Genomic DNA, 22609 nt, shown 5'->3' with positions numbered 1-22609 from the left:
TGTACTTCCTCAAGAAATGCTGCTTCCTCTCAGGCTATTGTTCTTGGGCAATCAATGAAATGACATCAGTGTGTGTGTATGTGAGGGAGAGGGAGCGACTGACGGAAATAAATAGGAGGAGAGAGGAAGAGGTGGGAGGTAGCCATTTATTCTACCACTGCAACAGAGGTTAAACCCCCTTACTCCCATTTCACAATCATAGGCTTTCTCATATCAGTCAGTGTGTTTTATCTTGGCAGAAACACAAGGGTTTTAATCCTAATCACTGGCTACTGGCTTTTTAAATAAACAGGCCTGTCTAGAAACTTGTGTTAAAACACCTGTATGAGAAGAGGAATTCAGTGTGCGCCGTCTTTACGGTAAAGTCCGCTTGTTGATCCCGCCCAGTCTCTGTCTGATAGAAACTCGGTGATGTCGATTCGTCTTTAACGAGCTTGACCCAGAACCAAGGGAAGGAGGGGAAAAGAGGGGAGAAAACACTGTAGAAAACGGAATAGTCTGGAAGCGGTCGGAGCAAGCTTTCCACGTGCAGGTGAGTGAATTCATAAATGTTATCACATGGTTGATATAGGGGCCGCGTTTTCCCCCCGCAGATAGTGGATGCACTGCAGCGTTGGCAAGGAGTGGTCATCATCGACAGATCAGCAGAACTACACTATGCTAACTAATGTTAGCTAACGGTGCTAACGTTAAAAGTTCATGCCGTTCCTTTTACTGTCGTGTGCAGTATTATAACTGATTGAAGAGAGTCATTGATACCAGCGGCTAAAACGGAGAACACCATCTATATTAGCTTTAAAACGCCGCTTAGTAGAACACACGCTAACTCCAGCTCTTTTGCTAATTTGTGTTTGCTAACGTTATGCTAACGCTAACGTTAGCCTGGTTGTTGGCACCGCTCTATGTGGGTTATTGTGATGCTAACGTAGCAAGACAGCCAAACCAGGTCATGCGGGTGCTGAGCGAGCGTTCTTGCCAACTGGGGCTTATTTGATCTCCAACATTGTCATTTATCTGGGCAGCAGCGTTATAGCACAAGCACCGAGTGAATCAACGCTCAAAGTAAGGTTACGCGAGTCTTTGTTCGTGAGAGTCATTTTATACCCACGTCTTATTGTTAGCTAAATGCTGCATGCCCTAGATTGGCTATATTTCGTTAGCAAATTCATGACAGCCTGTGGTGGCTAGATGACGCAAGTGTTGACTGTGAGCAGGGTCCAGATGGTTCACAGAAAGGTCTGTGGGAAGGAGATGTTACAGACTCAAACAGGGAATATGAACTGACACGACAACGTGATGGTCATGCGGGTTTACAGCTGAAGTAGACTGAGGTCAGTTATCTAGTCACACCCATGTACGGTGTTTTAAACCCTAGTTGTTTCGTTTTTAAGCGTCTTTGTGTCAGATTGAGTTTAAGCAGATTTCATCACCTCCACGGTTATTGTTGTTAAAGGGAGACAATATTAGTTGAAGGTAAATGACTCGCTACTTGTTTGACAACACATTGTAAACATTCAGCCTGTGTTTTTGTTTGTTTTATTTTGAGTTTTTTTTAAAGGGCCATGGTCCTCCAGTTGCAGTCTGTCACGCAGCCTGGGATGTTGGGAAGTTTTTAAGCTAGTGAACCTGTTGGGTGGGTCCTGTGTGAACTTGTTTTGGGTGGGGATAACTATCTGAGTGTGAACAAGTAAACTAGTTTTTTCCCATGTAAACATTATTTGCATGCAGGGAGGCATTGCAGTACAGGTGAGTGCCTTTTCCTGTGGGGGACAATCCTGGTTTGTGTGTGTGTGTGTGTGTGTGTGTGTGTAGGGATCACCGGGCAGTAGCTGATTTAATGTGCTGCAGGTGACACCACTAATAACACCATGTGTGGCGGTGAACACCCATATATCAAGCCTTTCCTGACTGCTGTCTCCGTGTCATTGTTTGATTGTTGATGCGTGCCCCCAGCGCCGGCTGCAATTGTGTCTGCTCTCTTGAGGTGTGCAGGTTAATCCACAGAGGGCCTAAACTGTAGGTGTGTGCTTATGTATGTGCATGTTAACAGCATGTATGTGTTGGGAGGTAAGTTGATTAGTGGCCTAAACCTTCAATCCCATTACAAGCCACGCTCAGCTTAAACCAGCGCTGGTGGCATCACACTGACTTGAGAGCTACATTGGGATGCGTGAACAGATTTTGACAGTGTTTCAGCGGGAGGTTTTGCTGCTCGTGGCAGGTGTAGGCACTTATTGCATTAACCAGAGATCATTAAGTCGACAAAGGCTGTATTGTTGGTTACACACATGTGCATATGATCACAGATGTCTTCTGACAGGGTTGAGTGAGTCATGCTGCAGAATCAGATGGAGAGATGTGACTCGTGGTGTGTCAGGGCTCGATCAGATGAGAGGAGTGTGTGTAAATTGCTGACCTCAAGGCACTATGATTGACATTTTGTTTGTTGCTGCCTTATTTTACCTTTGTATGCTCTTGTTCCCTCACCCTTCAACGATTTTTTTTTAAAAACATAGTGCTTTGCTGCTGATAGTGACTTTGTAATTGGACATAGAAAGGTCTGTAGTGAATGAAGGATGCATGTATGACAAAAAATGGTTCAATCCATTCTTAATCACAATTTCTCTGAAGTCAAGGCGATCTCTTGCTTGTTTTGATGAACAGTCCAAAATGCAAAGATAATCAACTTACTATCATAGAGGAGTAAGAAAAACAACAGATATTTACATTTGAGACATTGGAACCAGGGATTTTTATTATTTGATAATTGAGTTTTTAAAATTGTTGCCAATAGATGGTCAGTGGTTAGATTGTGGGGACAGACCTGAATAGAGGAACTTGTTATAAAAACATGAATGTGATTATTCAGTCATGCAGGTTCAGAGAGATTGCTTCTAAAAGTTCATGAAAGCAGAACAGAAAACAGTAGATGGAGAACAATATTAGCAAAATGGGAAGTGGTTTGTGGTCTTATGATAAAAATATTGGCCATGGGGGATTTTCACCGCATGAACAACTACTGATGGTTGGAGAAAGTCAACCATCAGCAGGTGGTTTTATTAAAGTGTGCATCCTATAGGCTCTCGTGGTTTTGTGTAAAGTATTTCTATTGAGGAAAATGGTAAGCTTAAGTAGCCGGCACGTCCCTTTACGCCTCTCTGATGTCGAATACATAACATCCTGTTTCTCAGGAAGTTGGTATAGAGGGAAAGGGGATGGGAGTGACAATGGGTCCGCACTAGATTTTGTTTTCATTGTTCAACGAAACTCTCCGCTGGCTTTCAATGCCAAAACTAACAGCTGTGAAATGGATAGGACGGATGGAGGACAGAAGTCGCGAGTGTGTAAAGAGTGACTCGAACTCGACCTCCCCCAGACACATTTAAACACTCACACTCAAATATGTCCAATAGTTATCCTTCTTACACTCCGACTCTTTTCACACTTGCCTTCTTGTTCTCAGTTGCACAAACTTCTTATTGTTTTCCTAACCTCCCGGACTGACAGCTGCAGATTCCCTCCACTGGCTGTGGTTAACACAGACACACACATTCCTGTGTACACTTGCCAAGAAATGTCTATCACTGTTTCTAATTAATCTTGTGTGAATGACAGTTGTGCTCATTAGTGAAATTAGATAGCGTGTACCATGTTTATAATGGTTATTTCGTGCATCGGGTATAAGATAAGGAGCGAGACAGTGTTTACGTGTGGCTTAAAGTTATGGAAAGGTGCCAGTAGTTTTGTGTTTCTCTGTGTTTGGGTAATGAGAAAACTTGCCTTGAAATTCTACAATAGTACATTAAACACAGATCTCTAAAATATCATTAGCCAGTGTCCTGCTAAGGTCATTTTACAGTGGGTGGGCTGCTGTGCTAAATTGGCAAGAGATAATGCCAGGAATGCAAGATTAGCTTTTTATCTCTTATTCAGCACTCCTTTCTGTATCTCTACACCACTCTTTCGCTCCAGTTTACCCTCCCACTCCCCTGAAAAACTGCCTGTCTTTCACCTTGTTTTATTTGTTTGCAGCTCCTACTCTTGTCTGTCTACAGTGGATAATATCAGCCCTGTCCTGGCTGTGACCATATATAGGCATGTGTGTGGTTTGCTCAGGTGGGAGGTTATGGCTCTGAGGCGCCACAGCCATTGAGCAAAAGATAGTGTGTGTATGTGACATCATGTCTTCCTGTCAGTCAGCCTTATCCCACATGCAAATCCTGCTTTTGGTTCCTACAAATTCCTTTGTCTTGAGAAATGCCACTCCTCGTTTTCTCATCAGGCCATCCCACTTTTCTCCTTTTTTTCCCACCCTGGTCACACCCCAAGCTGGGACTTTTTAAAAATAAGCAAAGTCATATACGTGTGGGTGTGTGTGTGTCATCCATTTGATAGCTTAGAGGAACAGATGCAGTTTCTGCAGGCTTCATGTTATGAACAAAAGCGTGTCGTAATAGTCTATCCAACAGTGATGGCATCATGTCTGACTGTCTTTTCCCTTTTATTTTTGGTTTGCACAATCGAATGCAGGTGAAACTGTGAGTCATTCGTCACCATCTCTCCACTTTAACTCATTACACCTATGCATGTCTTTTCAATTTGCACTTGTCACTGTCGCTCACACAGACACCTGCTTCCTGAAATTGAAACGCAGGTCCCTGTTTGTTTCTGAACTTGCTGCAAACTTAAACTCCAGGTTCTCCAGAAGAGTGTGTCTGTGCATGTTGGCTAGACAGAGAGAGGTATTGAGAAACTGAAATTTGGTCGCCCCTCCTCTACCTTGTCCAACCGGTCATGCAGGTGTGTGGCAATGCCTGGGTTTATTCACCTTTCAAGCCAGGGCTAACTGGGATCTGTGCTGCTGCAGAAGAGAAGTACATCAACAGATAAGAGGACCTGAGTCTCCACTTGTTTGGCTTTGATATAACAATGTCTTTCTCTCAGAGCAGAGCCAAGATAACAAAGAGGCGTACCGGGAGAGATGAAAGGCAGAGTTAATGTTGAGAACAAGAGTAGTGATCTGACAGAGCTGGGCCAGGGGTAGACGAAGACAGATTAGAGGAGAAAGGCTAAACTGGGGAAGAAAAGAATGAGTTGATAAGAGAACATTTGGTTCTTGAAGGATGTTGCTATCTCTAAATCCCTCTTTCTCTTTATGCTGACTATCAGTGTTCTCTGGCCCAGAAAGAGCTGCAGGTTGGTGAACTCCTCGCAGCTAGTTGCTGTTCTCAGGCCAAATGTTGAGTAAATACAGGGTGTGTCTAAAAGCTGGAGCTACTGTAGGTCTCTGTCTTAGGCTGTGTTTTTCTGCTCACAGAGCAAACGCAGCCCCGTTGACACGCATTCTCACTATGTTGCTGTTTTTCAAACACAGGTGCCTTCACTAAATTAAACATTTCTCCCGCTTTCTCCTTATTATTCTCTTCCCTCCACCTCCCTATCTCTTTCTCTGCAGTCCATTCCTTCCTGTTTCTGGGCTCGGTGGTTCGGTGGCCTTCTACCCATGAGCAACTAGAGCTCAACCTCTGACCTTGGCTACTACCAAACCACGCTCACAGGTGAAGGTGTGTATTTCTGATTTATCTCTGAAATGAGCTTTGAGACCATGTCTCTGCTCTTGTGTTAAACCAAACAAATTTTGGTTTAACACAAGAGACGTAAAGAGAAGTTTGCAGTTCTCCTTGGACTGAGTGTTGTGGTGTTAAGCTTCCTCTATGAAGTATAAAAGGTGCTTCTCTCCATCCTGTTTGACAGTTTTTTGCATAATGTAGAACTCTGTCACCGTAAATTATGCTGCTGATGAACGGAGAAAGTAGTTACACAAAAAACTATGAAATAAAACTATGAAATAACCAAGGATACATATTCTTTCAAGCCTACCAGGACTTTGTGATTTTAAATTGTTGTGTCAAATTTTCAGTTCATTATGTATAAGTAAGTATGGAAAATTAACCTAAACATTTTCCTCATGATTCTAAAACTACTTTTTGATTCTGGTAAACATGCAAAGACACCACATTTGCTTCTTAGAGGAGGGGATGGGGGAATTCTGGCAGCACATCACTGCGGCTTTGCAAAATCTACACACTGCACACTGAGGATTTATCTAATAATCTCTTTGTCTGCCTTTTATGTTCAAGAAAGTGTTTTCTGGTGTGGAGTCTGAGAGGGCCAAAAGCCCAGAGGACTCCTCCATGCATGCCATGCAAGTGCTAATGTTTATCTGGATGCAGGGGATGGTGATAATTGACACATGTAATATTTCAATAACTCTACATTATTGTTATCAATATGTTGCTATATTTATTAGCAGTGTGAAATAACCAGGGTCAGAATCTGTCTCTACCCTCCTCCTGCAGCGCTTGTCTCGTATTGTGTTTTAATTTACAGCACGGTGTCATGTGATGTGTGCTTTTAATGGCACTAATTGGGTAGTTTATTGTATAGTTGTTATAGTTTATTTTCACATGAAGCCATCATGGAAGGATTTCACTGTTGCACTTTTTTAGATATAGTTTTCAGCAGTGCTGACGTGGTCATGAATTGCTGAAGGTGGTATGAAATTTGAGCAAATCTGGCACTTTTAAAGTCAGCGCGGGGAAAATCTTGAATGAATGAGTCATTACGCCATGACAGGCTTACAAAGGAATTGTCGTTGTACATGAGAACACAGTATAATGGGAGTTTTCATGCCTGAGTTTCAACCAGAAACACTTCTTTACAGTTGTGACTGCTGTAAAAGAATTGACCCACAATCCTTAAGGTGCTGGTAGCTTTCCAAGAAGGCATCTCAGCGTCACCAAACAAAAATTGTAAGCAGATAAATCAGATATGTTCAAATAACTCTTCCCACTTTATCAACCCAAAAAAATCCTACACCCACTGCATCTTTCTGTACTTTGTATGGAGAGGTGTGTCTGTTTTTGTTAGACACCCCCTCCCTGTGCTGTAGTGTGTTCAAGCTGGTATGGATGTGTGTAACGCCCCCCCCCACCCCCCTTCTTTCCCCATGGGGCCGTGTAGTGTGTATGGAGCAGTGTGAGAGTGCAGCGGCTCTGCTGGAGTCGGTCAGGGAGCAGGAGGTGCAGTTTGAACAGCTGACCCGGGCGCTGGAGGAGGAGAGGAGGAGAGTGGGCCTCCCCGCCACCAGCCCCTCGGCCCTGGGTCGCCCTCTCCCTCACACACAGGTAACACTCCCCAACAAACCCGTGCATCCCCGTCCACAGTCTCTCATACGCGTATAGCCCCCCATCTCTCCCTTTTAACATGCCATCCATGGATCATCATTTCCTCCATCCAGTCCTCAAAAGTCCATCCATCAATCTGTTATTCATCCCTTCTCTACCTCCACCTAGCCTCCTCTCTACCAGCGCCCTACGAGTTTGTGTCCATGTGTGTTTTTGTTCGTTTTTGTTCATCTCTGTCATCTGCAAGTATATCGGTTCATGCCTACACATACTTCCACTACTTTAGACATGCCTGAGATGATGCACATCATCAAACATTTTCAGCATGCCTTCAGTGTCCCTTACCAGATACACTCTGACACCTTTCGTCGGCCCCCTCTGTGGAATTTCAGTTATCTTTCTCTCTGTTCCAGCATGTCATCTTTCTTTTTGAATGTGGTCATGCATGTGTCGCATAGTCCTGCATCCAGTGTGGTTTCTTGTTCATGACAAAAATCTTTTTATTTTTATTTATTTAAATCATTCAGCAGTTAAATTCATCATTACCTCTGTTGATCCTGCTCTCTCTCTTTTGCTATTTCGCACGCTCCTTCATGAAATGTGTTGATGTTAGTTCTGCTATCAGGCTTTGTAAATGTCTACCATCAGATGTTTTGACACATTTTTCAGTGCTTCGATTCATTTATTTTATTACTGATTATTGTGCTGTTTATTTTCTCGATAAATGTATTTGTTTTATCTGTAAAATGTCCAACAGTCCAAAACCCAAGACATGCAAATTGGTACCGTAGAACACTAAGAAAACCAGTAAATATTGCACAACCTATGAATCTTTTGGAACTTTTGCTTAAAAAAACAACTTAAATGATTATTTGATTTAAGACTAGTTCCCAATTAATTTTCTATCACTATATGGATTGATTAATGGACAAATCTTTCCAGCTCTAACACCAGATAATACCAATGTGGACAGTGTTGCAAATAATTAACAGCAGGATTGCTGTATAGCAAATATGGAATAATAAATGTACCTTGATCTGTAAGGTAATTACTGTAAGTAATTACATTTTCTGGGTGAACTAAAAACAGAATCCCATCTGGTTATTCTATCTATATCTATTATTTATAGTTGATTTTCTTGAAAATGTACTATATTGTGATATGTCCATTTTGAAGTTGAAGATCAGCTTATGTCTTGAGAGTTTGAAGACTTTTACTCTGCTGTTACAACGGAGTTATCTGCTTAGACAAGGTCATAAATCTTGCCTTAATGTCCCGTTATGTTGTCTTTACCAAAAGACAATCAGGAAGTGGTAAACTTGGCGTACGTGTATGTAGAGGCTTGGAAGAGCAGTTAAAGGAGAGTCATTATAATTTTGCTCACAGGTAACCCTACACGTTTTTCAGTTCTTCTACACTGACCGAGTAGACTAGTTTAAAATGTGTTCCTAAATATTTCCCTTCCTTCAAGGGCTTGCTGACATAGATTAGATCTTGTGTTTTGTCTCTTTAAATCCTTGAAAGTTATTTTTGATTAGTGTGGGGCAGTTGGAGGATGAAGGCAAAAAAAGCTGGAATGTGTTTGTTTTTTTGTTTTTTTTCTTTCTTGGCTTAGCACCAACTGTCTGTGTTTCATTTTTCAGCTTTGCCAGCTGCACAGTCTGTCACGACTTTAGAGAAATGCTCTGAGTTGTTGATAAATGAGGTGGTATTATAGGAAAGACCAGCTGCAGAGGAAGTGTGCCCTTCTTGTTGTAAAAGCACAATCTGCACTTCCCATTGCTTTTAAATAACAGCTCTGCCTCCTTGTGGACACAATTTAAAGTGCAGTTTGATATACAACTGCAAATTACATTACGTGAATGGCATTTTTCTTTTTTACTAGTCTTGTAACGTTATCCCCACCTCGCGGTCGCCATCGAGTAGCTCCTTTTTGTGTGTGTAGTTAGTGTGTGGCTGAGAGAAAGCGACTGAACTGCAGGTGAATGCAGATGAGCAGTGAAGTTTAGCAGGAAATGTACAGTGTAGGTTACAGTTTGTCAGTGAATAAAGACTGCAGCTAAAGTGTGTGTGTGTGCGCTTTCCCAACTACTGGAAAAGTGAAGAGGGTTGTTGCCTTGAAGATGATGTCAGGTAGTTTCATGCTGCGTCACCTGCCTACTTTAAGGGCGTACACTACAATACGTTGCTGAGTAAGATTTCCAAAGTAACTCAATCATATAGTGTTCAGATGTGATTCTGCCTGAGGCTGTTGCTGATGACTGAGGCGGTAATATTGCATAAAAATTTGTTTCTCAGGGTTTGTTAGAAGAAGTCCAAGTCATACAGTTTGACATTGATTATGTAACTGAATAAAGCAGGAGGAAGTTGGGTGTGAGAATGAGTGGCTGCACTCCAGAATGTCCTCCCTCAAGTCTGGCAGTCATTCACAGACTATAAACAAACAGGGACCGTTTGGTCAGCACTGAATGTGCTTCAGCAGCAGTAATGTCATCTGGGTGGTTGCAAGAAAGTAGACAGCACTGGCTTCTGGGAAGCATGCCTTTGACCTCACTTTCATGTGCTGCTTTTAGCAGAATTGTAGGAGATTTTACATTACATATTTGTTGTGTCTTTCTCTTTCATCCCAGAACGGTCGTTTAGGTGATGCAGACATAGAGCGCCTGAAACTGACCGACTCATACATAAACGGCACACAGGTATGGTTTTGTGTAGTAGGGCTGTAACTGATTATTTTGATTGTCCATTAATCTGTTGATTATTTTCTCTATTGGTTGTTTGGTCTATAAATGTCAGAAAATGGTGAAAAATGTCGATCAGCGTTTCCTAAAGCTCCCAAGAGCAACTCCTTAAATGTCTTGTTCTGTCCACAACACAAAGATATGCTGTTTACTGTCATAGAGGAGTAAAGAAAAAAGAAGAGAGAGAGAAAATATTCACATAAAAAAAAAAAGGCTCTAGTCTGTCGTTCATCATGTAAATGTAATAATTTGTCTTGTATTTATGCAGTAAGTGTCAGTAATTTAAATTTATACGTGTGTGGTGTGTCTCTGCTACAGTACAGAATGGTGGACCCTGCACACGGCGCTCTAGATGAGAGCTACACACCAGAGGACGACTCCCAGGAAGTGCGCTCAGTCTTCTCTGATGATGGAACCGCACGGCGGCCTGACAATGGGGTAAGACATGAGATGACATATGGACTATGATCTCATCTGACTAACTTTAAAGGAATTGTGTACAAATCTAGTAGAAGTCTAAACTTTTAATTTCTATTCAATTTGCTATACATCCACTATCTCGCACTTCCTTAGATGAAGAAACCAATCTCGCGCACAGTCCTGCCCTCTGAATCCATGTCCATTGACGGGGGCTTGTTGGTGTCTGGTATGGGCGGCTACAGCGCCACACTGGACCGTCCTTACAGGCAGGCTGTACCAGGAGACTACCCTACGGCCACAGTGCCCAGAAACTACCACTATGGCCCTGTGGGGGGTTATGATGACTACAGGGGAGGCCCACCATCAGAAGCATACACTAGCCTGAGCAGGGGCTCACACATGGATGACCGCTACAGGTACACAACCCCTGCATAAAAGAGTGCTTGAGTGGCACATTGCATTGTGATTGTTGTTTTGCAATCTGAAATATATTGTCTTAAAGGACAGGTCATCTTAATAATGAGTGACTCAAAAGCGTAATTCCCTGTTCTGCTTTATTAGTATGTCACATTTGTACATCTGTTAAACACGCTGTTCTGCAAGGCCAATGAAATCATGCTCCATGTTTGAACAATTTCAGATAGTTGCTCTTAAAACAAAGTTAAAGACAGTTGCCATCTAGTTATTTTTTTCTGAAAACTGTTTCTCAGTTGCATTTCCTGAAGATCAGCTTTTTGTCTTGAGAGTTTAAAGACTTTCACTCTGCTGTTACAGTGGTGTTATCTGCTTGGACAAGGTCCTAACTCTTGCTAATTAGGAATTTCTTACTTTAGTAACTCTGTTCCCTTCTTTCCATAGGCCAGTTGATGTCTACAGGACCTTGGACTCTGGCTACCGGGCCCCAAGCCGTCAGCAACTTGACCCGTATTCAGCACAACCCCAGGTGAGCCGGGGAATGAGGGCCCTGGGCTCAGCGATGGAGATGCGGTATGGCCACGGCCACTATGGCCTGGAAGATGACCAGCGCAGTGTCGGGTATGATGACTATGGCATGGGGCCTCCACCCATACACCCTGGAGGCTACGGTACCATGCCACGCCTGGGGCCCGGACCCGGGGGTATGGACCGACGAAGACTCAGGTAAAACACAAAGGCATTGCTGTGGTGACATATCAGTCGTTTTTTCAATGGGATCATGTATGTGTGCAACATGTACGATGTACTCTGCCAAGTTAATGTGAAACACTGAATCTGTTTGTTGAGACACACTTAACAGATGATTCTCTATTTATCTCCTTTTGCCATGCGCAGGAGCTGCGAGGATACTTTGGATGGTGACATGGGGGGAGTCGACCCTTATGCTTGGGGCGTTCCCATGACAATGGACAGGGGGAGCATGGCTTCACTGGACAGCACACTTAGGAAGGGTCCTCCCGCATCATGGAGACAGCCAGAGCTGCCGGAGGTCATCGCCATGTTGAACTACCGTCTGGACCCCGTCAAGACCAACGCTGCTGCATTCCTTCAGCATCTCACATTCAAAAATGATAAGGTGAAGCAATCGTCACGTTCAAATGCAACAGTATTTAACAAATGCGTATCTTTTTGTATTGTGGCTAATCTGCAAATCCTCAACGTGCACATTTTCCGTGTGTGTAGGTTAAGTCAGAGGTGCGTCGTCTGAAGGGCATCCCGTCCTTGGTGTCACTGCTGGACCACCCCAGCAAAGAGGTGCACCACTCAGCCTGCGGAGCACTAAAGAACATTTCATATGGGCGAGACCATGACAACAAGATCGCCATCAAGAACTGCGATGGAGTGCCCGGTCTGGTTAGATTACTGAGAAAAGCCCGCGACCAAGACCTCACTGACACTATCACAGGTAACAACATCATATGATGCTTGTATAGATCAATTGTGGTGTTGTTTTTTAAACTATGTACTTTGTTATGTTGGCGGTTTTCTTCTGACTTACTTTTTTAGCATTTGAACACACACATGATTAGTTTGGTTTGGTTATAACAACATTCACTCAACAAGCTTGTCCAAATATTTACAGAACACTAAGGATGAAAACCAAAGCAACAAAAACATAAATTCAGTCCAGCATGGATGAGACAAAAGATACAAAAGGAAAAACAGTAAAAGAAACTAGCAATGGCATATAACACGTGTTATCGTGTGGTCTTTTTGATATTAACGGTTTTTATTATATTGTCCCAGGCACCTTGTGGAACCTCTCTTCCCACGACTCAGTAAAGATGGAGATTGTGGACCACGCCCTGCATGCCCTAACTGATGAGGTGGTCGTTCCTCACTCCGGCTGGGAGCGAGGAAGCAACGGGGGAGAGGAAAGCTGCAAACCACGCCATCTGGAGTGGGAGACCGCCTTGACCAACACTGCTGGCTGCCTTAGGTACGCAACCAATCAATGGATGGAAACCCAAGAAAGTCCAAGAAAGAGAAACAGAGACTTTATTTTTAGAAGAAAACATGCAATTATGTGTTTAACTTCTCCCTCTCTCCCAACAGGAATGTGAGTTCAGAACGCAGCGAGGCCAGGCGGAAGCTGAGGGAATGCACAGGATTGGTGGATTCACTCATGTACATTGTCCAGTCACAGATCAACCGCAAAGATGTGGATAATAAGGTACCTGTTTACTCATGTCAGATGACAGATTTTTATCTTCGGCTCCATTAAAAATGAAACCAAAGCACCTTTCTTCTTCAGTCATGTCGTCCCCTTTCCTTCTCTCCCTGCAGTTGGTAGAGAACTGCGTCTGCCTCCTGCGGAATCTGTCCTATCATGTTCACCGTGAAGTCCCAGGCTACGAGCGCTACGCAGAGACCACACCCCTCAACCATGGGCCGGCGCCTGTTAATAAAGGTGGCTGCTTTGGCTCTCGAAAGGGCAAAGGTCAGTGTCAGACAGCTGTTGGAGCTTAGTTTTACACTGTGTCTACAAGATTGGCTGTTGAAAGATGGGTAGCTGCTGGTCGGTTTGAGCTTGTTGGTGGCAGAAGCACCTGTCGCTGTTTTTCACACTCTACCTCCTTTTCCTCTTCCCCCTCTCTCTCTCTTTCCTCTCTCTTTCCTCTTACCATTCTCCCATCTTTCTTCCCACCCACCTCCCCGTCCTCCCCTCTCTCTGCTGTGTTTAGATGAGTGGTTTTCCAAAGGTAAGATTCTCCTCTTGGTGTTCTCAGGAACTTTCAAAACTATTCCACTCTGTCATGGCTCATTTTACTAATGAAGAATAATACTTCACTAGACAAATAAGAATTTCTCATAATGTTGACTGAACATCCAGTTCATGAGCATGGTCACCTGATGTCACGCAAACGACATTGCATGTTCACAGTGCTTGTTCCACTGGTTGCACGGTCTCATTTCACATGACAATATACCAGAGTAGAGGACTCAGAATAACTGACTGCTAGTCTCAACCAAACTTCACTTTATCTGTCATTTCTTCAGCTCAGTCTTTCATGTTCTCTCTCTTTTTATTTCTTACTGCAGGAAAGAAGGATGCAGATGATGGGAGTGGAGATCAGGTTGACATTCCAAAGAGGACAACGCCTGCCAAAGGTATGCATGTCTCTTTTCCTCTTGAAATCATTTGTAATTTCTGGTATAGGTATCTTTGACTAACACGCGTCTCATTGTTTCAACTTCAGGTTACGAGCTGTTGTTCCAACCAGAGGTGGTTCGTGTTTACACATCGCTGCTTAGAGAGAGCAAGAACCCCTCGGTGCTGGAGGCTGCTGCCGGTGCCATCCAGAACCTTTGTGCCGGTCGATGGACTGTTAGTACTCTAGTACTAGTATTTCTTAACGAAGTTAAACTCTGCTGTTGAAAAGTGGGAGGGGGATTATTAGTTTTGTTTTCAGGATAAAGTCTTCATCTGAAACCAAATCTGAATGAGGATTTTGGTTCTGTTAAAGGAAATGTAATCTCTGATTACTCAGTTGTGATGAAGTCCGTGTCCGTCTGTATTATTGTTACTGGAATGAAACCGCTGAAAATTATATTCCCATCTCCCTCTATCTACTTGTTCTTCAGTATGGTCGGTATATTCGGGCCACTGTGCGTCTAGAGAAGGGTCTTCCCATTATGGCAGAGCTGCTGGCTCACGGCAATGACCGTGTGGTTCGGGCAATGTCCGGAGCCTTGAGGAACCTCGCCATCGACAACCGCAACCGCGAACTGCTCGGTAAGGATGCTGGATTATGTGTCCAGATTATTCACAGAGAATATAACACACACTTCTCTATTGCTGGATATCGTTTACATTTATTCTAAATACAATATTCCATGCACTTCAGCAAGTGTGTGTGTGCATGTTTTTTCGATGTTTGCATTCGTGTGACGCCAGAGATTTTCTCAACACACTGTTTGTCCTGCAGGTTTGCATGCAGTGCCTCACCTTGTGGCCAACCTGCCCGGAGGCCAGAGTCAGTCTGGACGCGCTCTATCAGAGGAGACGGTGGCGTCTGTACTGAGCACGCTTGCTGAGGTCCTAGGAAACAGTCTGGAGGCAGCAAAGACCCTTCGAGCCTCACAGGGCATTGAAAGGCTGGTGCTTATCAACAAGGATGGGTACGTGTGTTCTGTAAAGCAAGCTAAGAATATAGAATATAGTTTTCTGGTGCTCAGCTGCTTTTATAATGTATAGCTGTGATAGCAGCTTGTTGCAACACATTTTTCAAGTTAAATAGCTCTTAGATGTTGAGGACTGAAGTATCTTTTTGTGACAGACCTGAACTGGCAGTTCAAGAAGCTGTGCCTATAAAACAAACGTTAAATAAATGTATCTCTGTGTCCTACAGCAAGCGCTCAGAACGTGAGGTGCGGGGGGCCGGTCAGGTGCTGCAGCTCGTCTGGGCCCACAAAGAGCTGCGCCGGCCTCTGGAGAAAGACGGCTGGAAGAAGACTGACTTCATGGTCAACCTCAACCCTCACACCAGCACTACAAACGGCCCGAGCACCCGAGCCAACGGCACCTATGAAGACAGCACCACACCACTGCTAGACAGAGGTCAGTGTGCAAGGAAAAAGTGTGCGGTTAGAAGCATTCTGACCCTACATTTGTAAATTATAAATTTTAAAAATGGTAACTTAGTTTAAAGGTTTGTCGAAAGGTTGTACAGGTAAGACTAATGTTAGAGCTTTTTAAGATACTTCATGAAGCTCACTAGCTGTTAGTTGGTCATTTAGACTTGTACATATGAAGCTGATGCGTTTTGTTTAACTTGACTGTTTTGCTTCATCTTAGGGGAAAAGAGGGACATGATTCCACTAAATGACCTCGGCCCTGGTTAGTACATTAATCATCTTTTCTAGAAAATGTCTTTGTCAAGATGATGTGTTGTAGGGCTGTCCCCAACTAAGGATTTACATAGTCGAATCATGTGTGTTTTTGTGCGAGGCGATTGTGAGTGGGGGGGTTACACACGGTAGCGCCGCTTTAATTTTGAGAAGCTGCAGTCTGTATTCATTCAACTTATACTGTAAATTTCCAGCTACACTGAGGCTTTTTGAAGACCCTTTTCTCTCGCGTGCGCCTGTCATTTACCGGTCTCGTGTAGTTTTGTGTGCATGCTGTGCTGCCGACAACTACATGCACGTTGCGGTTCCTCGCGGGTCAATTTCAAGTAGCCGGCTATTTAAAAACGATATATTCTTTGTGTGGTTCATCGGCGGTGATAAATTATCCGAAGTCCCGCGAGGTGCGGACAACTCTGCACAACACCAGTGAAGCCAGGGCACAGTTTCTTCAGGAAATGTTCCTCTTCCACCACCGCGCACACACGCGCTCACACACGACCCAGGGTTAGGGTTAGAATTTTGGATTTATTTACTCATTTTTAAAAACATTTATTTAAACTTTTATTCTTTGAACATGTTTATTTACAGCATTAAACGTTGAAGTTATTGGGAGAAAACCAGTAGTTCTATGTAAAATCAGACGTTGAGCACACCCATATCGCCAAAATGGCATGATCCTTGTTTTGCTGCGAAGCTTCGACTGTGAGATTTACAGTCTAATCAGGCTCCGCATCTCCGAATCTTCAGCTATTGGGGGTCAGCCCTAATGTGTTGGGGGGGGTTTTTTGTTTGTTTTTTTCCTCTTCTCATTATTGTCATCTGTTTTTCTTAGAGGCCTACTCTACACTGGACCAGAGGGAGAGGAGACACACTCTGGATGAAACCACAGACACTTTACCGGTACTTGTTAAATCAATCTTGTGCACATTAACATGTTGGATCACTCACTCACTCAACTACACTAACCCTTAATCTCCTGCACCACTGTGAATATTTCCTGACTTTAACCTTTAAGACTTAACAGTTACTGACATTTTTCTTTTCTCACACTCACTCCCTCTTCTTTCCCTCTTCTCTCTCTCTCTCTCTTCCTGGTTGTCTCTCAGCGAGGGGTGTATGGGGGCAGAAAGGGCTCCTTGCCTCTGTTGGACTCCTACGATGGTTAGCCCTCACCCTCTCCCCTCTACCCCCCTCTGCATGTAACAGCATGGTATGTCCAACTGACCTCACGTCCTGCATGGACTCTGAGCTCCTTTTGTTTCTTATAACATCAAACCCCCAGTGAAACCGCTCTGTCTCTGATGGTGTACTGAATCATCCGGTTGGGGTCTACTGTACTAATTTTTAACAATATGATGCCCTGTTGTGATGTGTACATGCTGGTATAGTATGCTGCAAGGTGCTCCTTGTGCATTGTGTAGAGATGAACCCCACACTGATAAAGATTTAAATCCCCAGATTTCTTTGTGCAGAAGTGTTGTCACAATACCAGAACTACAAAACCGTCAAACAATTAAACGCAATGCAGTGTCACAGTCATTTTCCCAACACTTTCTGCCAAGTTAACTTGTGTTACCAAACTATACTGCTTAGACAGCTTTGTTACTTTACATGCCATTCGGTGTGATCTGCGTTCTCTCAGAATAGTTTTGTGTATCTTGGAGCTGCAACTGCCAGAATCGACATACACTCACTTTAGGAATTTCGTGTAGTTGTTGTAGTGAATCTTTTGCCATGCTGTGAAATATTGTCCAGGATCCAGGAAGTACTCATCTGCAGCGCTATCCGTTGTAGCCTGTTGCCGGTGGCTTAAGATATGTGTTTCAGTGCACTCTTGTGGCTCTGCAGGGTATTTACTTCATTTGGCAACTTATTATCACTTCAAGGCATTATTGATTACATGTTACTTCTCTAAAAACTCATTGGTTTGTCTCTATCCCTAATCTTTTGCTTTTAAGTAATCAGAATTTCCCCCAGTACGCAGCCTTCCACAAATCTCTTGATTTGTCTCCTGCACAGTTTAAAAAGGTGTTATATACATTAATCCTTAATGTAATTCTTTTTTTGCTGCATGGTTATTGTGGGCATGTTTGCTGCCATGGATGGGTGATTCTGACCTGAACATAACCTGCTTCTTATGTTGACATCTTCAGTTTTACATAGCATAAATTTTAATTAATGAGTATATTATAAAATAATATTTAGTGTCAGTGCAGTCTTCTTTGTTGCTTGTCCTCATTTTGTACTTCACTTACCTTTTTCTAATCATGCATACACTAGTGATGCAGGAAGGCACAAGATATTTCTTGACAGATGTTTACACACACTTTAATTCAGTGGATCAGAATAATTGTGTTTGTGTAGCACACTTCATCAGAGACTGGAATGATGGCAGTCCTGCCTGGTGTTACTGAATATCAAACGTAACCTGATTTTAATACTGTGCAACAGGGAAAACTAATACATTTAACTATTTGCACGAAGGTTACAATATAATTCAACACTGAATTCAAACTATATTCAATTTAATGTTATATTGGTATTAAAGTATTATTGAACATCTGGTTATTGTGGCTGCAGTGTGCCATACTTATACCGCAGAGTGAGTCTTAGTGTTGCCTCCGTGTTAGTTGTGTAAATTACCCACATTTTATAAATTTACTGTTAATCAACGTCTTTTGCTCCGTTCCTCTAGAAAAACTGATAGTGTGCATCACCCAGACTGGGCCGTCCCTGCCCTACCACTGCTACTGAGGAGAGAAGATCCAGATGCACAGAGTCTCTCTCTCTCTCTCTCTCTCTCTCTCCCTCGTCTCCCCCCTCCTCTCCTCTCTTTCTCTCTCTATCACCACACAGATGGGATTAGAAGATGGGGGTTGGCATCCAAAGAAAGCAGCTGTGTTGCGGGTGAAATGTTTCATGCAACACACACACACACACACACACACACACACACATCTTCTTTTTACAAAGTCATTCAATTGTAGCAACATAAATATATTCAGTTTTTTTTTAATTATAATTCTTCTGTAAAGGCAATCACCTTTGTTGACAATCATTTAATTCTGGTCTTGTTGTCCTGCTTGTTTTTATTTTTTCTTGCCAACATTTTGGTAAATTCTGTTATCAACATGTTGCTGCCAACACCCGAATTCTAATTATGAATTTGTATGTAGACTTCTATGTAGGGTATATACTGTATATAAAAAGAAAGTGGGATGACTGCATTAGTTTTGGCTCATTAATTTAAATCGTCCCTTTACTGGGATCGTTGTGGAGGTTGGGCCAGACAGACGGTCACCCTGTAGATTGAGAATGTTGTTTATATAGGAGTTATTTTCCTGTCTAGAGTTATTTTCTCTCGGTTGGGATGAGCACAGGTGTAGACAAGAAAGAGCAGAGGTGTGTATATTTGGCATACAGTGAACCTGTGGCCGTGTGTGTATGTGTGGAAAATGACCATGGACCTTGGCGTGGGTGTGTGTTTGTGTGTGAACGGACCAGACCCATAAAGGCCACGTTGATTTATTCATCTGTTTTTATCTTGTGCTCCCGTGACTAAGCATTGTGTTGTTTTGTTAGTTTTATGTACCAACGGCCTCTTTTTGTGTTTGATACTTTAAACTTCCCCTCCAGTGCGGGAGAGAAAAGATAATTTGAGGTGCTGCGTTTCTGTGTTTTGAGTTTTGTCTGGATTCAGACCAATACAACACATCAGATTTGGGACTGAAATGTGAAGCTGGGAATATACACTACTAAACCACTAAAACATGTTGACACCCTGCTTCAGAAACTATTCCTGGCTCTACTGTGACAGCTTAACAGGCACAACCTATTCCACAGCTTATTCTTCATTTAGAAAGTGAGAAAGTTGCGTCCATTTTAAATAATTATCTCCTCTTTAAATATGAATTTTCTTTTTTAAATCACTACTTGCTGTTTTTTTGCAATATAGCTATTCACATTGGCATTCTTGACGCTGTTTCATTGAAAAGAAAACACTTAAGGGAGGCTTCTTCTCGTAGAGGAGACTCGAGGTTCAAAAGACAGACTGAGAGACACTGACGTTTAATTTAATTTGGGAGGCAGACAAAAAGCACATTTTGATCTATGATCCTTTTGTTTGTTTTTTAACCTTTTTTCACTTTGTGTCTGATTTGTTTGTATTTTATTTCGGGGTTTGTATGTGTGGGAGTGGTGGGTGAGAGCATTATGCAATTTGTTTGACTGTTTATTCCCAGTTTTACAGAGTTGTTTTTAAGGCAAAAGAGACCAATCATCTTTGTTTTGTTTTTATTTTTTACTCTCCACACACCGTATATTTGCAATGTTGCCTATCCATGTAAAATTATGATGTACCATTCATGCCTGCCTTGGCTCTGAAAAGTTGCTTTTTTCAGTAAAGTATGTACCTGGTAATACTGTTTTTTTTAATAAAGATCTTTTCTTAGACGAGATTTGGCGACGTGTGATTTGGTGTGTGGCGAGGAAGCACTACTGTGCCATGTAGATCAACACGTCTAATTAAAGAGTCATTCTGTCTTGGTAATTCCCCTCACTCTTGTTAAGGCAAATAGCAAAACGCACAATCTTGACACTATGCTGGATATTCGCTGTCAAACATCTGTGTGCTCCATTAGGCTTGTTTTAGTTGGACGCTCTAAATTATCAAACCTTGTTATCCATAGTCATTTGTGTCATCAGAGCCTTTTTTAAACTCACTCCAAACATATTCATCTTCCCACTTAAGACCTTAAACTGTGTTCAGGTGTTGTGTTCATGCCTGCGTAAAGCCGATTAACTTTCAAACACGACGTTCACCGCAGCACAGTTGCTAGACTGTTGAGCGTCGACATTCTTGGCTTTGCTGTTGTCTCTGGTTACACACGCTGAAAGGGAATGGTGTTCGTGTGTGTGTTTGTCAGCTTCCAGAGGACTTGAAGGAACACACAAGGGTTGAGAGAGGACGTGAAAGTGTTGCAGCGTTTTCCAGTATGCAACACATCTGAAATGCATCCCACGCAGCTTGAGAAGCAGCTGTTGGATCACGAGGGTATTAAGCGCACGCCAGTGTGTGAAAGTTTGAAGACACACAATTTATTCAGCTGTTACTTATTAATATAAATGTAGATAAAGACACAATGCCAGAATTTCAACAATACATTTTCACACAGCTACTTAAATTAGTGTGTAAGACGCAGGGCCGCAGCTAAAAATGTGGACCCTGATGCCCGGGGGGGGGGGGGACATTTACTATAGAGCTGCAACTAATTATCATCAATTAATCTTCTCTGTAATTCTTTTCCTTTGACGATTTTACTGTCAGTGACAAAAGATGAGTCTTGTTTTCCATGAATGTTGCTGATTGTTTTTCTAATCTGTCTTGAAAAATAAATAAATATAAAGAATTTTAAAAATGATGAATGAGGGATGGTTATCAAAATTGCTGCCCTTCAAGTACTTCACATTGAGGAATAAAAGCACATATTTTATTTTTCAGATTTAAATCATGACACATTTGATCAGAGAATCGGTAACCAAACCAGGAATCTGACCAAGCTTTCAAAACAAGCTTTTGTTACTTGATACTTTCCAATACTCCATGCAATGGACACATTTTGGTTGGTAGGACAAAAGTCACTGTTACGGTTTCCGCAGAGGATGTTTCCTTGTTGAGCTGCGGCAGAGGGACTTTAAAACAATAAGGGAATTTCATACTAACTTTGGAAGATACCCATTTGATTTGTCTGACGCAGACAGTTGACCGCAAAGACTGGGCATTTTGTCACTGAAGGAATTTGTTGTACGGAGGAGGAACAATTACAAACAGATATCCCCTGAAATGTAGTTGTGGGCATGTGTGTATTGTTTTAAGACGGATGTAAAAAAACAAACCTATCCTTTAAAGTTTGATATTCAGCCCTGCTAAGTACAACATTTCCATACATATAATGTTTATCTCTTGCACGCGGCGTGGAGACTGGTTTGAAAACAGCATTTAGACCTTCTTGTGGGAAATATAATTTAAAGGAAATAAAATTGAACAGTTGGATAAATAAATAAAATATGAAAAATCCAAATAATAAAACCACTTAGAGGTGGGGTACATTTAAAACCTTAACTAGAGTCCTGTGTACACATGAAGTGTAAAGTTCATGAAGGTAAATAAAAAATCTGATCGCTGCACCTGCTAAAATATAGTAACTCTTTCACATGTCGCAGCCACAGGTGTAAATTTATTAGAGCTGTAATAAACTGCAGAGAAACATAGATGGTCTTGTCTTCTAACTGCTACAAGCATATATGTGAGTGACAAGTGTGCGTGCATGTCTGCATTAGTCATTGAGTGAGTGTGATGTTTGTAACCTGTGCAGCTGGTACACACACCCATGCTTAAACTTGAGACCACCGAACGCAGCAGATTCTCCCTCCCTCCCTCCCTGTGTCCTGTCATATCTATTTAGGGCTCCCCCGCTGTTCTTCATTTCCTCTCTCAAGCTCAAGTAGGAGCAGCAACATGTAACTCCAGCACACGAGATCTGGGGAGGAGGAGGAGACTGCTGGGAGGCCACAGGAATATAACGCGCGTTCAGAGAGGAATGGTTGTTCAGCACCGGATTCATCTCAGTCCATGTGAGGGACACTGCCGGGTGTGTTACCATGCATGATAAGGTAGGGAAACCACACCACTGGTAGATTCAGTGTGGCCCTCCTTCCTTATGATCTCTGGAGCTGATTTGTGGAGTAAAGTGAGCCTAAACAGATCCGTTTTAGAGCAAAAGGCACTGCCTGCTCTTGCCTTGTAACTCATGGATACACTTGCCGTCCCTGGTCCGTCCTCTTCAAACTCAGATGACAGGTCCCCTGATCGCACTCCAGCCCCGGACTCCACCCGCCATACCTCCCACACCGGACAGCAGAGCGGCCTGGGCT

At 42.7% G+C, this 22609-nt stretch overlaps 1 protein-coding gene across 5 annotated transcripts; it reads left to right on the top strand.

Annotated features, from left to right (window-relative positions):
• The first annotated feature begins 163 nt into the window (after positions 1-163).
• LOC123957154 (catenin delta-1-like) lies at positions 164-20133 on the top strand. 5 transcript variants are annotated; one of them, XM_046029747.1, is made up of 22 exons: positions 164-532; positions 5456-5564; positions 7024-7187; positions 9818-9886; positions 10247-10366; positions 10502-10764; positions 11207-11488; positions 11660-11900; positions 12008-12230; positions 12572-12764; positions 12881-12998; positions 13112-13265; positions 13510-13527; positions 13868-13936; positions 14026-14153; positions 14411-14561; positions 14755-14947; positions 15178-15386; positions 15624-15665; positions 16509-16576; positions 16783-16886; positions 18372-20133. In XM_046029747.1, exons 3-21 carry the CDS (start codon positions 7029-7031, stop codon positions 16840-16842), a joined length of 2760 nt encoding a protein of 919 aa, XP_045885703.1. In that variant the 5' UTR covers positions 164-532; positions 5456-5564; positions 7024-7028; the 3' UTR covers positions 16843-16886; positions 18372-20133. The 5 variants fall into 5 exon arrangements, with proteins under 5 accessions (XP_045885703.1, XP_045885704.1, XP_045885705.1 ...); XM_046029748.1 differs by lacking the exon at positions 13510-13527; XM_046029749.1 differs by lacking the exon at positions 16783-16886.
• Positions 20134-22609: the final 2476 nt, after the last annotated feature.

Source organism: Micropterus dolomieu, linkage group LG19 (genome assembly GCF_021292245.1).
Source record: "Micropterus dolomieu isolate WLL.071019.BEF.003 ecotype Adirondacks linkage group LG19, ASM2129224v1, whole genome shotgun sequence".
NCBI classification, from domain to species: Eukaryota; Metazoa; Chordata; class Actinopteri; order Centrarchiformes; family Centrarchidae; genus Micropterus; species Micropterus dolomieu.
Note: the sequence above shows the minus strand (reverse complement) of the source record. Positions and strands in the feature narration are given on the sequence as shown.

What these genes read in the sequence shown, in the direction of transcription:
- LOC123957154 (XM_046029747.1), top strand. Translation starts at nt 7,029, where the DNA reads ATGGAGCAGTGTGAGAGTGCAGCGGCTCTGCTGGAGTCGGTCAGGGAG. An exon ending in ATGGACCGACGAAGACTCAG is followed by an intron (nt 11,489 to 11,659) that starts GTAAAACACAAA and finishes TGCCATGCGCAG; the next exon opens with GAGCTGCGAGGATACTTTGG. An exon ending in CCGCAACCGCGAACTGCTCG is followed by an intron (nt 14,562 to 14,754) that starts GTAAGGATGCTG and finishes TTTGTCCTGCAG; the next exon opens with GTTTGCATGCAGTGCCTCAC.